Source organism: Antechinus flavipes, chromosome 4 (assembly GCF_016432865.1).
Source record: "Antechinus flavipes isolate AdamAnt ecotype Samford, QLD, Australia chromosome 4, AdamAnt_v2, whole genome shotgun sequence".
Taxonomy (NCBI): Eukaryota; Metazoa; Chordata; class Mammalia; order Dasyuromorphia; family Dasyuridae; genus Antechinus; species Antechinus flavipes.
The window spans coordinates 411,154,914-411,169,348 of record NC_067401.1 but is presented as its reverse complement, the minus strand read 5'-3'; the positions used below and the strand labels follow the sequence as shown (position 1 = coordinate 411,169,348).

General features: G+C 34.8%; 1 protein-coding gene across 2 annotated transcripts in view; it reads left to right on the top strand.

The window, feature by feature from the left end:
* The window catches only part of RGL1 (ral guanine nucleotide dissociation stimulator like 1), a 204,071-nt gene that overhangs the window by 96,326 nt on the left and 93,310 nt on the right, over positions 1-14,435 (top strand). For both annotated transcript variants that reach the window (XM_051998795.1, XM_051998796.1), the window contains exon 3: positions 6,960-7,168. In XM_051998795.1, coding sequence (XP_051854755.1) covers positions 6,960-7,168 — 209 coding nt within the window. The remainder of the gene's footprint in view (positions 1-6,959; positions 7,169-14,435) is intronic.

Genomic DNA, 14,435 nt, shown 5'->3' with positions numbered 1-14,435 from the left:
GGCTATGCAGTCTAAGGATGTTTCTTCCATTTAGAGTTAGGATCTTGATGTCACTGGGAAGAGGGAAAGAATGGGCTGGACACTTTTCTGAAAATGGAGGTTCTGGAAGGAACCAACCAAATCAGAGGAAGAGTCCATGGGGGCCTATGTTTAAAGAGCTCCAAGAAGGGAGTATTCATTACTTCCTCAAGAAATTAGATGGTGCAGTGGAAAAGGCACTGCACTTAGAGTTGAGAAGATTTGAATTAAAATCTAACCTCAGACACTCAGTAGCTTTGTGACTGGGTAAATTTCTGTTTCCTTCAGTTTCCTTATCTCTTAAGTGAGGATAATCATAACACCAATTACCAATGTTGTTATGAGGATCAAATGGTGTAATATTTGTCAAGTGTTTGGTTATTTAATAAATGCTTGTTCCCCTTTCCCCTCATTCTTTGGCTGGCTAGCTTCAGTAACTAGTTAAGAAGTTTTGCTTCTTTCCACCTTCTCTTCATTGTTCCTAGTTTTGCCTTGTAGAATAAACAGAACAAGTCTACTTTTTCTTCCACATGACATTCCTTCAAATACTTGAAGACTGATATCATCCTGACCCTACTATATCTTAACAAAAATCTTCTCTACTTTCAGACTCAACATCCCCATTTCCTTCAACTGATCTTTATGAAATGGTTTTAAGTCATTTTACATAGAACTTTCTTCAGTTTACCAAAAAAAAAAAATCCCTCTAATATTTTTTTTTCAAATAAACTACTTCCTAGTTATGGCTTTTCCCTCTTGTACCTGTGAAGGTATCTTTTTGAACCCAAGTGTAAAGTTTCTTCTATGTCATGTAAGAAGTCAGTAAGAAATATGGAAATTAAACTCAGGATTTGTCACACTTCATGTTTAATCTACTTTAATCATTGAATAAAGTGATTTCTCCTCTTTAAGCAGCAAGCTCTTTCCACAAAGTCCTTTTCATTATTGAATCAGTAACATAGAAGTCAAAGAAGCTTTTTGAAATTCTGGCAATTGACACATGAAGAAGAGAGGGTTCTGGGTCAGACAAGAATGGATAAATTGGCTCCATTCCGATGACAAATTAAGAAAGCAGAGTCAATACTAAAGGTACTACTATTCAGGAGCAGGGCTAGAAAACAAAACTCCCTATTCTAGGGGACCCTAGGAATTCATTGGAGATCAGAGAATTCTTTCTTTAGAGAGACTTATTTCTATAGAGAACTCTGAGGACCCTGACAAGGAATCCTCAATATAAGATATATACCAGGCAATTCTATATAAAACAGAAATATGTATTTTAATTGCAGATCCTATGACATTTTCCATGAAAACATTTGTGCTAACTGGAGAAATATGATTGAATTTCATTTCACTGTTGGCAGCATTGTGCATTCTGGGAATGCTTTAGAAGTCACAATCCATTGGTCATCCACATACAGGAGTGCATTTCACTATAAGGATACAAATGTGATAAATTAAACATCCAATGGACAAAGGGAGCAAATGTTTCCTTGATGAGAATAGGATAGCAGCTTCCTGTAAAAACCGGAAGCAGCCCCTATACCCTGTCATACTTGCATGTTGACAGGGAGAGGATATCTGATTCTTGCTTAGATGACCAGTGTGAGAATCTCCTACTTTTTAGTTCCAAACTGAGAATTGCCACAATGGATTCATTTGTATACCAATACATTTTGTTTCCAGATGTCTTCTCCAAGTGCTTATCCTTTTTAATATTGGCTCTTTCCCCATTAGTGATGATCCTAGAGTCATAGGTCCAGAGGTGGAAGGGATCTGAGAGGAACTTTGAATCTACTCCCTCAGGAGTAATGAGTAGTACCTCAGTGAGGCAGCAGAAGTACAGAAAGGTTAAGAATATACAATAATTTATACAATAGTTTATACAATAATTATCTGAGATAAAATTTGAACTCTGATTTTCTGACTCGAATCCAAATCCATACCCTTTCCACTCGACTCCTTTGCTAGTCAGCTAGCATTTCTAGAGTACTTTTAGTTTTTCAAATTGCTTTTCATACCTTATCAAATTTGATTCTTTCCAGTACCTCCTGAACTAAGTACTATCATTATGATAACCCATCTTGGACCCCACTCATTCTAGCCTAGTGCTATGGACAGGATAGGTACCAAATAAAGATACTGAATTTCAACTCCCTAAATTGGATGTGCTCAGACTTAGCTTCTTTCTGGGAAATGTTTCTTATTTACCAGACTTTGCCATCATCCCAGTCAGTGTTGCTTTGCACTCCTCTTTCTCACGAGGTAAATAATGGCTTTGCATGAAAAGGGAGATTTAAACTCTATAAAAGATGTGGAGGGATGGTTATTCTTTAATTCAGCAATGAGTTCTTAGATACTTTTCTTTCAAACTTTTCTCCATTCTGAGCTAAAAAGATTTGGAAATTCTCCCTTTGTGGATATGGGGATAATGTAATCTAATACTTTATATATACATTTAGGACCAGCTTTTTTAAAGCTATTATATATGTATGATACATATATACATGTATGTATGCACGTATGTATGTATGTATAGCTTTTAAAAACTTTGGCTTGAATGTTAGGCTATTTAAGTAGCTATGACTATCCAAGAGTGATAGCACTCTTTGTTGGCTTGGCCTGGCGTGACCAATATGTCTATTTATTATTTTTTTTTAGCTAGCATTTGTACAGAACTTGAATATTTTCACAGCCCTTTACAAATAATATCTCATTTGATTTTCCTACAAACCCTAGGAAGGAGGGAAAGTGAGGCTGATGGCAGTTAAATACCCTATCCAGGATCACACAAAATAAGTGTCTGAATCAAGATTTGAACTCAGTAGAAGCCTGCTGGGTCCATAACCCATGGACTGAAACCATCCTCTACTAATTTTTGAGTAGTTAGGTGGCACAGTGGAGAGAGTACAAGACTTAGAATCAGAACTCACCCAGTATTTATTAGCCTCAGACACTTTTTAGCTGTATGATCCTGAGCAAGTCACTTTACCCCATTTGCCTCAGTTTTCTCCTCTGTAAAAATGAGCTGGAAAAGGAAATGGCAAACCATTCTAGGGTCTTTGCCAAGAAAACCCCAGAATTGGACATGACTGAGAAACGACTGAACAATAACAACAGCATCTTGTGCAGATCCAGCATTCTGATCAATATGCTACTGCCTTATTAAAGGAAGAAAGACTTGTATTAGAATTTGTTGAGTTCCCCCTTCCCCCCCAACTAGCAATCAGAGGAAGCTTATCGAGTTTCCTCTTAAAATATCAAGCACAGTATCTTTTTGATTAGAGGAAGTAATTGTTAGATTATGGAAATAGATTTTTTTTCTGATTATGAGTATCTTTTTCCAGACCATGCTTGAGAACTGCAATATAGTACACTTTTTATCTTTCTTCCTTCTCCTTTCTTGTCACTCATTCCACTGTTCAAATAGATAATAAGAGAAATGCTAGTGCTTTGACCATTTAAAATCTAAGATTTGAAGGTTTTTTTTTTTTTTAATGAGAAACTGGGTTTTGAATGACCAAAAAATAGTCAAGAAACAAAAGCAGTTCTTTTGTGACCCTCATATCAGGATCATGTCAGGAAAGCAATGGTCTTTGATTAAATCCAGATTGAGCTGTTTCCTGTTGTACGGTAACCCATGGGGCAAGTGCAGCCCACAATGTCTTACTCTGTAAGTCTGTTATTAAAAACTGTTCTGCCAAGGACTTTTCCCCTCCTTTCCTTTTAAACTTCAGGAGAGAGTTGTTGAAATATTACAAATAAAAACAGACTGTAAATGATTTATAGTAGTTCCATATTTTACTGACAAAATTTAAAATTTAAACTTCTAAGTTTTATTTTTGCCAGTCTGGACACAGGCATATTAAAATTAAAGGACATGCTGTGTTTTTTTCTCTCAATTATACAAGTATCAAAACTTGCTGTTACTGTAAGATGATAATTACATTTTAAATGTTTAAATTCATATTACATTTAAAGATGTTCAAAGATACTTGTTCATCCTCAAAATATTTCTCTAATTCATAACTAGAACGGAATCAAAGGCTAAACTTATCTGAAGAAATGAAAAATACAGAAATATATTGGCACTCCCACACATTTTATCAATCTTTGTTAAAAAATCCTTATAGGCACCAGACTGATCATTATTATTATACTACTTATCATGGTGATAGTGATGCTAATTTTTTGCCTTTATAGAAAATGATTTTCAACCCAGATCTCAAAAGACTTTGCATTCTGTTTTCTTATATAAGCACTATTGTTCCCCATTTACAGATAAAGAAACTGAGGAACAAGAGAGGTTAAAGGAACTTGCCCAGAGTTAGGCATGCAAATGAATATTTTTCAGGGTAAAAGAAGAAATGAAAGGAAGTGACTGGATTAATGAGTAAAATAATTCCACTCTTCAGGGAGAACTTTTGCTTCCTGCCAACTCCACTTTCTGGCAGAGAAAGGGACCCACTTCATCATGTTCTTTGACAAGCATTTTTCCCCCTCTGCTTGAGTCTTTTGGCCACATTTATTTCCACTGGAAAAAAGTCTTTTTAAATAGTCATTAAATTTAAGAATGGATGATTTAGTTTGAGATTGGAATTTAAATATTTGGCTTATACCAATGATATCAAAGTAGAAGATGATCTGGCAATTTGGGGAGCTCTGAAATTGTAACAGGATAAGGTAGCAACTTTTGAATAGGACTTTGAAAATCTTTAAAAGTTCAAGCATTTCTCTTGTTATTAGTGGTTTACATTGAAGTTTACTCTTGTTGAGAATTACCTATGACAACTTAGTATAATCCATTCTGGTAACCATTTTGGTCAGGTTTTTGAAGTGGCAGAATAGAAAATACAAATCATTTACATTTTAAACTGAAAGAGAAAGACTCTCACTTCAGTTCAGAGGATATATGTGTGTGTGTGAAAGCCAAAAAAAGCACTTCTTTTTAGAATAGACTGGCCTCTCTTAAAATTAAAAAAAAAAAAAGATCATTTATATGTAGTATTTTGGTTCACTACAAAATTTTAAAAATTATTCTATATTTGATGGATATCATCATGACCACTTAATAGCATTTTAAGCCCAGAAAGGCTAAGTTAGGTCATGCTTTGATTTCTTTTGGTGTCAAGAGGTTTCTATAAGCCATAAAGAATGTCCAGTATTTGTTCTAACCACAAGATCACTAAGAAAAGCACTTTTCAAAAATGAGATGGGGAAAGCAAGCCAATTCTGATGTTACAAATCTTGCTGGTAGGATTTTAGTGTTGTTTAATTTCTGTAGTTGGGCACTATGATGCCAACTTATGCCAGCTTCCCTTGAAAACTAGTGGCTGCTACTAGTTACCCCAATTCATATATAGAATCAGTTTGTTTTCTCATAAATACTTAAATTCTAAGAAGCCTAATGGAGAGAATGTACAGAATTTTAGTAACCAACATTTCCTCATTTACAAACTCAGTTTTCTCCCTTTTCCTTGCCTACTACCCTTGATTTACATACACTAGCATACTGTGACTTAAGAAAATTCAAATCAAAATTTCAACTTGCTACTTAGAAAACCTATGAAATGATTACTGACTTTGTACCATGCTTGCCTACTGTAAAATTGTATTCATCACAGGATTACGATGCTTTATTTTCTGCGAATTTACACATTCCTAGAAAACAGGACTCACTTCTTCTTTCCTTCCTTCCTTCCTTCCTTCTTCCTTCCTTCCTTCCTTCCTAATTGGGGTTAAGTGACTTGCCCAGGGTCATACAAGCAGGAAGTGTTAAGTGTTTGAGGTCATATTTGAACTCTGGTCTTCCTGACTTCAGAGCTGGTGCTCTATCTACTGCACTACCTAGTTGTCCCCATATCTTCTTTTTTAACTTTCTGAGAGCTAAACTCAGTGCTACTCTGTCTACACAGTAGATGACAGTAACATTTGCTAATTAGCTGAAAATACCTAATTCTAATATGCATTGAGATTCACAGATGAAAAGACCTCCTGTGGAGGTTCTGTGACCTTAAGATACTCAGCATGCATTGTTGGGAAAGCAGAGGACTAGAATCTTCAAGGAAAAGGCCTGATATGGAGTTACTTCTAAGGAACATTTTTTGCAATATTCTATGTGAGTGTGTCTTTGGAAGATCAGCAGGAAGGGAGGCATTAGATGGCATTGGGTAATAATTGGGAATGGCAGTCAGAATCTGAGAAATCCTTCAGAAGCTACCCTGACAAAACCTGTCGGCAAGCTAGCCCAATCCCGGAAGAGACAGTTAACAATCTGACTCTGAAGTAACACTTATAATACTAGGAAAGGAGAGAGAGACAAAAAGGCAAAAGGAAGCATATTGTGGAGCCGAGGATTCCTTGGCATGAAACTGCATGATATGGCCTTAGGCAAAATCTATAACATCTCAGGCTTCAGATTCTAATTTGTAAAACAAGAGGGTTAGAGTAGATTATTTCCAAATCTCTTTTAGCTCTGAGTTCTCTGATACAAAAAAAAAAAAAAAAAAAAAAAAGAACATTCTTCTTAAATGTTGCTTTACTGGAAAAGGAGCTAGACCGACAATACCCTACTGGCACTTCTTAGCTGTATGCCCATGGACAATATCCTACTGGCATTTCTTGGCTGCATGCCCACGGACAAAGTTTCTGAGCCTCCAGTTTTCCTTCCATAAAATGTAGATAATAAGGCTCTCCCTCACAGAACTGTGTTAAAAGTCATATAAAATAAAGTAAATGAATTGTTTTGTAAAATTTAAGGTACTACATCAATGTCAGTATTATTTTACTTTTTAAGAGCGATAGGACAGAAGAGTAGAAGATAACATAGATGACATTGTTATCATTGTTAATAATAGACATAATCCTGATTGAATTTCAGTATTTTTAGCTTTATTATGGGAACTATTCTTTCAATACATCTTCTTTGATTTATTACATAGGTTGAAGGGGACCAATTGCCTCCTGGACATACAGTCAGCCAGTATGAGACATGTAAAATCAGGACTATAAAAGCCGGTACCTTGGAGAAACTTGTGGAAAACTTATTGACAGCTTTTGGAGACAATGACTTTACCTATATCAGCATCTTCTTGTCAACTTATAGGGGTTTTGCCTCCACTAAAGAAGTACTGGAGCTGCTTCTGGACAGGTAAGAATTTAGGGGTTTTTGAAGCTGACTAAACAAACCTATTGACAGAATGGAGAGAGATATTGTGAATGTTAGACCATCTCCTTCATGTGTGTTGATGTACAGATGTATGATGAAGCATTAGTCAGGAGGAAGGAACTTTGGAGAGAATGGTAGCATAGAGAGCTGAGTGGCTTAAGAAAAATGCCTTATTGGAAATGCATATGGAGGGTTAAAGTGGACCTTTTGACCTTCTAGTTTTTTCCCTCAGAAATTTTCAATATTTTCATGATTATGTGGAAAAATATCATTAATTATTACTATTATAGTTACTGTTACAATTCAGGCCATAATATCACCTTTTTTAAATTAAATTTTATTTAATTTTGAGTTTCAAATTCACTCCTTCTCCCTCCCCAACCCATTGAGAAAACAAGAAAAACAAAACCCATTAGAGATATGTATGATCAAGAAATACAAATGTCCATATTAGCTATGTACAAAAAAAAGAAAGAAAAAGAAAGAAAAAATGTTTAGATCTTCTCTTTGTCTACCAACTGCTTAACTGGAAATGGACAACATGTTTCATCATAAGTCCTTTGGATTTGTGGTTATTGAATGGATTGTAATCAGAATTTCCTAAGTTTTTCAAAATTGCTTTTTAAAGATTTTTTTTGTTATTATATAAATTTTCTCTTAGTTTAGCCCACTTCACTACATCAGTTTGTACAACTCTTCCCAGGTTTTTCTAAGACCTTTCCCTTCATAATTTTTATAGTACAATACTGTTTCATCACCTTCATATATCATAACTTTAGCCATTCCTCAATTGGTGATTCCTTGGTTTCCAATTCTTTGCCACTATGAGAACTGTTATAAATATCTTTGTACATGAGTTCTTTCCCCTCTTTTTTCAATCTCTTTGAGGTATAGACTTAATAATGATGTAGTTGGGTCAAAGAGAATGCACAGTTCAATAGCTTTGGAGTATAGTTCCAAATTGTGTTTCAAAATGTCCAGATACATTCATAGGTGCATCATCATCACATTAAAGAATCTATTTTCTCACAACCCTTCCAGTGCTTATAAATTCCATTTTGGGGTCAACTTTGCCAATATGAAACACGTGAGGTGATACCTTATTTATTTTAGTTTGTATTTTTCTAATTAGGAGTGTTTAAGAGTATTATTTTTTAGTTATTGATAGCTTAAATGTCGTCCTCTGATAATTGCCTGTTTATATCTTTTGAGCCCTTATAAATTAGAGAATGCTTTCTATTCTTATTAATTTGAATCAGTTCCCTATATATCTTAGAAATGAGACTTTAACCAGAGAAACTTGCCTCAATATTTTTTCCTAGTTTCTTGCTTCTCTTCTAATTTTAGCTGCATTAGTTTTGTTTGTACACAACCTTCTTGATTTTATGTAATCAAAATCATCCATTTTACTACCTTTGAACCTCTCTATCTTTTATGTGGTCATGAGCTGTTTCACTATCTACAAGTTTGACAGATGATTTCTTCCATGCTCTTCTAATTTGCTTATGACAATACCCCTTATGTTCAATTGGAGCTTATCTTAGAATATGCTGTGAGATATTAGTCTATATCTTGTTTCTGCACTACTTTTCAGTTTTCCCAGTAGTTTTTGTTGAATAATGAGTTCTTGATCCTATAGCTGGGAATTTGGGGTTAACAAAAATAGTTTTCTATGTTTATTTTCTTCTATGAGTTGTGTGTTTGCAGATAGTTTGATTAAATAGGTTCTTTACCTGTGACTGAATGAATAAATAAATATCTACAGAGAAAATTAATAGCAGTTTAGAATCCTCCAGATGTAAATGATATTAAGCAGCCACAGCCTATCAGGCACCTTATAGAATTCAAATATAAAATAGTCCTTGCCCTCTAGTGCTTTAGGTTCTGAGGCAGCATCAACTATCGATTATAGTTTATACATTTCACACTAAGTAAATACATCATTTTAACAATCATTCTTTTCACCCCTTCAATTTTATTTATATATCTTCCTTTAGAAGACATTGAAATTCATGGGAATGTGAGAATTCTCATTCAACTCTTGAAGCATGAGATTTCCTGTTAATGAGAGGCTTTTTGTGCCCAAATCTCAATATAACAAATTTCTCTGGATGAGGGTTATTGAAACTAATGAATTTCTCCAAGTTGTTATCTTTATCATTATTTGTTATGTGAGAGTCATTAGATTCTATAAAATTCAATTCACTAAACATTTATCAACATTTATTCTGTAAAAGCTGGATGCTGCTAGAGTATAAAATTAAAAACAAAACATGTTGCAATCTCTTGAGGGCAGAAATACAACAGAAACGCTACTAATTAAATACCAAGTTAGAATCAGGAAATGCATCTTGGAGGAGGGAGCTGCTGACCTGTACTGCTGATCTCTACCCATCTTTGGCTCTTAAGGTCTCTATTTTGTCTGGACTGCAATTTGATTGGTGAAGAGAATTCTGGTGGAGGCAATGCTTTCTGATGCAGTAATTCTTCTGCAGCTCAATCTTACATAGTTGAGATCCAGAGAGATCAGGTGGCTTTCCTGCAGTCACACAGTCAGCATGTGTCAGAAATCATATTGAAATCTAAATCTTCCAGTTTCTTAGCTGATGTGCAGAACAGCTTCCAAGATCATGTCTTCTTCATAGGTGATTGTTGTGACTGTGACATGTTCCACTGTGTCTCAGACAGGTAGATCTGGCATAATCTTTCTTAAGAGAGGTTTGTAAAGCTGAAGGATGCATTGATAGAATGGGAGAACAATTATTTTTTCCCATCTCTGCATGTGAACATTTCACACTTACAAAGTGAATTTATGTAGTCTTATTTTTTTCAAAGGGTACATGTAAGTTTATGGAGGAAAGAAATTGGGGATATGGGGGAAAAATAAAAAATATTAATTACAAATCCATACTTTTACTTGGGATCTGATGACATCTTATTTGCTGAGTACATTGACAATAGGCCACAGCTGTCTGTAGTCAATAGACTAATATACACATATGTCCCAGTTGCTCATAATAAGGAAGACTAGCATACAGGAACTAGTTTATTTAGTCTGTGACTCTCCACTAGGTCGCTTATATTTACTTTCTTTTTCCTAAAGGTTTTTTAATGGCAAAAATAGGCTTTTGAATAAAAAATATGAAATTGATAATTTTCTAAAGTCTTAAGAATAAGTATATACATATATATGCATTTGTTAAATTTGAAATGATATTTTTAAAAATTTTGGAATCTCAATTTATCATTGGGGGGAGATATACTGCTTCAGTATATCCCCTCTCAGCAGATGAGGTCAGAGAACTCATTCTGCATGCTGTTTCACTTCTAAGGACATGCTGAACCTCTCCTTGAAGGAAAGACAGATCTTGGCAGAAGAATTAATTTTCCTTAAGTTCTATGAAGTTCAGATTTGTTTGCATTTATACATACTTTTATTTTATTTTAAAGGACAAAACTTTAATTTGTTTCTGAAATGAATCCAATCATCGAGTGTTTATCAAGTACTCAACAATATGCCCAGTACAGAGGTAGGCACTATAGTAAGATATAGGGCCTGTCTTTAGGGAGTTTGGAATTTTATTGAGGAGACAAGAGTTATACAAATCAATTAGAAAACACTGTAAACATTGTAAACAATGTAAAATCAAGATTTAAATTATATGTACATTCCGAAACAGTAGTTCTCAATCTATCATCAGAGACTCTGGGATAGAATGTATATGTGTGAGTCCGTGAGTGTATGTGTGCACAGAGTTATTGTAAGTGAATTGTGAATCCATATGCATGTTAAGAATGGTTATTTAGAAGACTTAATAAACAATGTCTTGTACTTTAAGTGCATATAGATGATATGATTAAATTAATTTAAAAGAACTACTAAATTCACAGTAGCCTTTTGCCCTTGTATTCTGATTCTCAGTTAGTAGATATTAATAATAAAATTGCTAACATGTGGGGGAGTCTGAAATTTTTTGATGCTAAAAGGAATTCCTTCTACTAAAATGATTAGAAACTATTGGTCTGAAAGAATTGTGGTTGCTTAAAGGAGAACTTATATTGATTTTTTTTTCTCCTGTAGAAATCACATTGGTTTATGGCAGACATTTTTGTGTGCAAATTAGAACATATCTATTTATTTCTGTGACATTTCCCATCCACACCTGTGACTTTATGGATAGGTTTGTTTTCTTGAATTTGGCCAATGTGTGGATTTTAAGCAATACTGAGAACTTATATGAAGTCCTTGGATTTTTTTCCCCCCTGAGGCAATTGGGGTTAAGTGACTTGCCCAGGGTCACACACAGAAAGTGTTAAGTGTCTGAGACCAGATTTGAGCTCAGATCCTTCTGATTTCAGGGCTGGTCCTCTATCCACTGCACTAGCTAACTGCCCCAAGTCCTTGATTTTTAAAAAAATCTCTATAAATAAGTCTTATGAAATTGAAGGGCAAATTAGTTTTCCTCATTCATGTATTTGAAATCCCATTTCCCTAACAGCAAATCGTTGTTAGCTTGTTTATGGATCTCTCTATCTAATCTCTGTTACTTCCTTTGATTTCTCCATAGTAATCGATTTACCTTTTATAAAAGAAATAATGCAAAGTTATTCTAGCCTTAACCAGTCAGGAAGGGATTGAAGGCAGATGCTGCTACACTTTTACTTCTCACTCTTCAGTTATAATAACAAGAAAAATCCCTATGCTTACTTGAAGTCAAGGTCAAGCTTTGCTTTTAAGGAGCAGATTCAGATTTTAAGGATTCAGAACAGATGGCTTTTCTCATGGAGAATTTGAATTTGACTTCTAGGCTGCCTTTTTTTTTTCCCTCTTCCAATAACTTCTTTTTGCTGGCAGTATTGGGAATTGATTAGTGAATAGTGAGGTCACTTGATTGCTGGGATAGTCTGGTGGTGATGGGGAAGTCCATGTTTTTGTTCTCTTAGACTGATACACAAATCACAGGGAGTTCTGTTTCCTGTGCAGAATTCTCTTTATGGATTGGAGTTAATTTTAGACCTTACTGGCTTCCTTTTAGCTGAAGAGGAAGCCCTTGTGTTATGGGTTAGATTTTTCTCCCCCTTTCATTTTCCTTAACTTCAAACATTTAAAATCCATTCTCCCATTGTTCTGTGACCTTAATAAGGTAGCTGGACATCCTTGGTTATTTGAAGCCTTCAATGAAGAAATAAAGGGATTTTTAAGTAATGGGCAGGCACAAGTATTGTTTAAGTAAGTAACGATACAGTTCTCAGTCTAAACTAAGGCAACTCTTGTAGCTACTCTTTAGGTTCTTGTTTATCATTATTTTTCCTTTCTTCGCTGCTTTCTATGCATTCTTTATGGGGACACAGTTCCTTAATGTCAAAAGTGATCAGAAACAGTAAGAGGAAAATACAAATCTCAGGATGAAAACCAGAAAACTTTGCAAAAACTACTTATGTCACTCATGTCTCAGTTTGGAAAACAGTGATTTATGGTCTGAATTATCCTCCTAATTTCAAAGGGAATCCTTATTCTGAGCTGGGTGTTATTAGAAGGATGAGGAAGGTTAATGTGTTTCCTGGTGTGAGACCATTAATTATTGCAATGGCTTATTTAAATATACCCTCAGAATTTGCAGAGGAGATAGTTTTTATGGGGGCAAGGTATTTAACACCACCCACTGTTTGCAAGACAGGAAGAAGTGCCCTTTTAGTTTTTAAATAGTACTTTCCATTTATTAGACACATGGTTTGTTGAAAAATGAATGGAATCCAGATTTTTTGTTTCCAAGTTGAAAATGGTATAAGGTAAGAGATAAAATGTTTTAAAGTGCATTCTTTTTCAGTTAAGGTATGGCATTCAACTGGGTTGAGGAGATCATTAAATATATATATATATATATTTGCTGCCTTTAATGATCATCCATGGTAGCTATGACTCATGAGATGTACCAGAAAGTCCCAGACAACTATGAGTGACTTATTTGATCACTAATTAAGTCAAAGTAAGCAGTAAGAGATTATTCCCTAAAACTGACCATTTGATACATGATAGAATTGAGACCTTGGGGACTAAGTATTCAGCCTCAGCCTAGTGTAATTATCTTTACTCTCTTCTACTGATGCAGACTAATTCTAATGAACCCCTAATTCAAGGCAATTATTTCACAAGTAAGAGTGATTGGTGACAGGGTGGAACCAGATTCAGATATATGAATGGTTTTAGGGAAACCAGTCACCACTGCTAATATAACATCCTGTATGAGGTTGGGATACACAAGCAGCCCTTTTCACAGTGCTTTGCTTGTTGAATTAAATTGAATTAATATTTCTTTAGAAAATAGTTTGCTTTCTGGAAAAAATTCTGCAAAGCAGTCCTGAAAAAAGAAGAGATTGGGCCTTGATTGAAGCTAGACACTAGTTGTGAGCTAGAGGAAGTCACTTTTGTTTCCACAGACTGTCTGTTACAGGCACCAAAAATAATGTTTCCTTTTCCTTTAGGAATTTTAGTTTATTTTACGGGGAAATTCATTTTCTGACATCCTGTCTGCTTTCGCCACAATTTCCTATCATCCATAGAAATTAAATTTTTTTCATCAAAACTTCCTTTTCATTGAGGACTCTGGAATAGTAAAACTATTAGAAATACAAATTTAAAGTATATTTAAATTCCATATTTTCTTGGTCAAATCTATGACAATCACATAGGGAGCTTTCTGTGTAGCAATTCTATGTACTAGATACAGAGAGGCAGCACACTTGTAACTTAGAATTTTAGAGAGTTGATTAGGGGCATTGAGAAATCAAGTGACTTGTCTAACATCATACAGCCAGAATGTGTCAGAAGCCTGACTTGAATTCAGTTCTTTGTAACCTGAAATCCAAGGCTAGTACTCTATTTCCTCCATCACATTGTCTCTCCATTCAGCTTTCTTTAGAAGGAAGATCTGCATCAGAATTATTTTTCCTATAGAATGCATTCCAGTTTTTTAAAAGTTGAATTTAAGTAAATTAAATGTTCACCCAAAGTAGCAAGAAACTTTAGTGTGCATAGTATAACCTTGTTACCTTTCCTTTTAGTAGATATCATGGTTGTTTAGATTATAGTTGAACATGAGTATTAGAAGAGAGTACTTTAGGGAACAGCTATTAGAAGCTGCTATTGGATTGTTCTACCTTTAGGACAGTGGTTTTCAAAATATGATTCCTGGAGATCAAGGCCAGCTTTCATGGGCTTGTCTCTTTTTGTTTCTCTTCCATGAGTCAA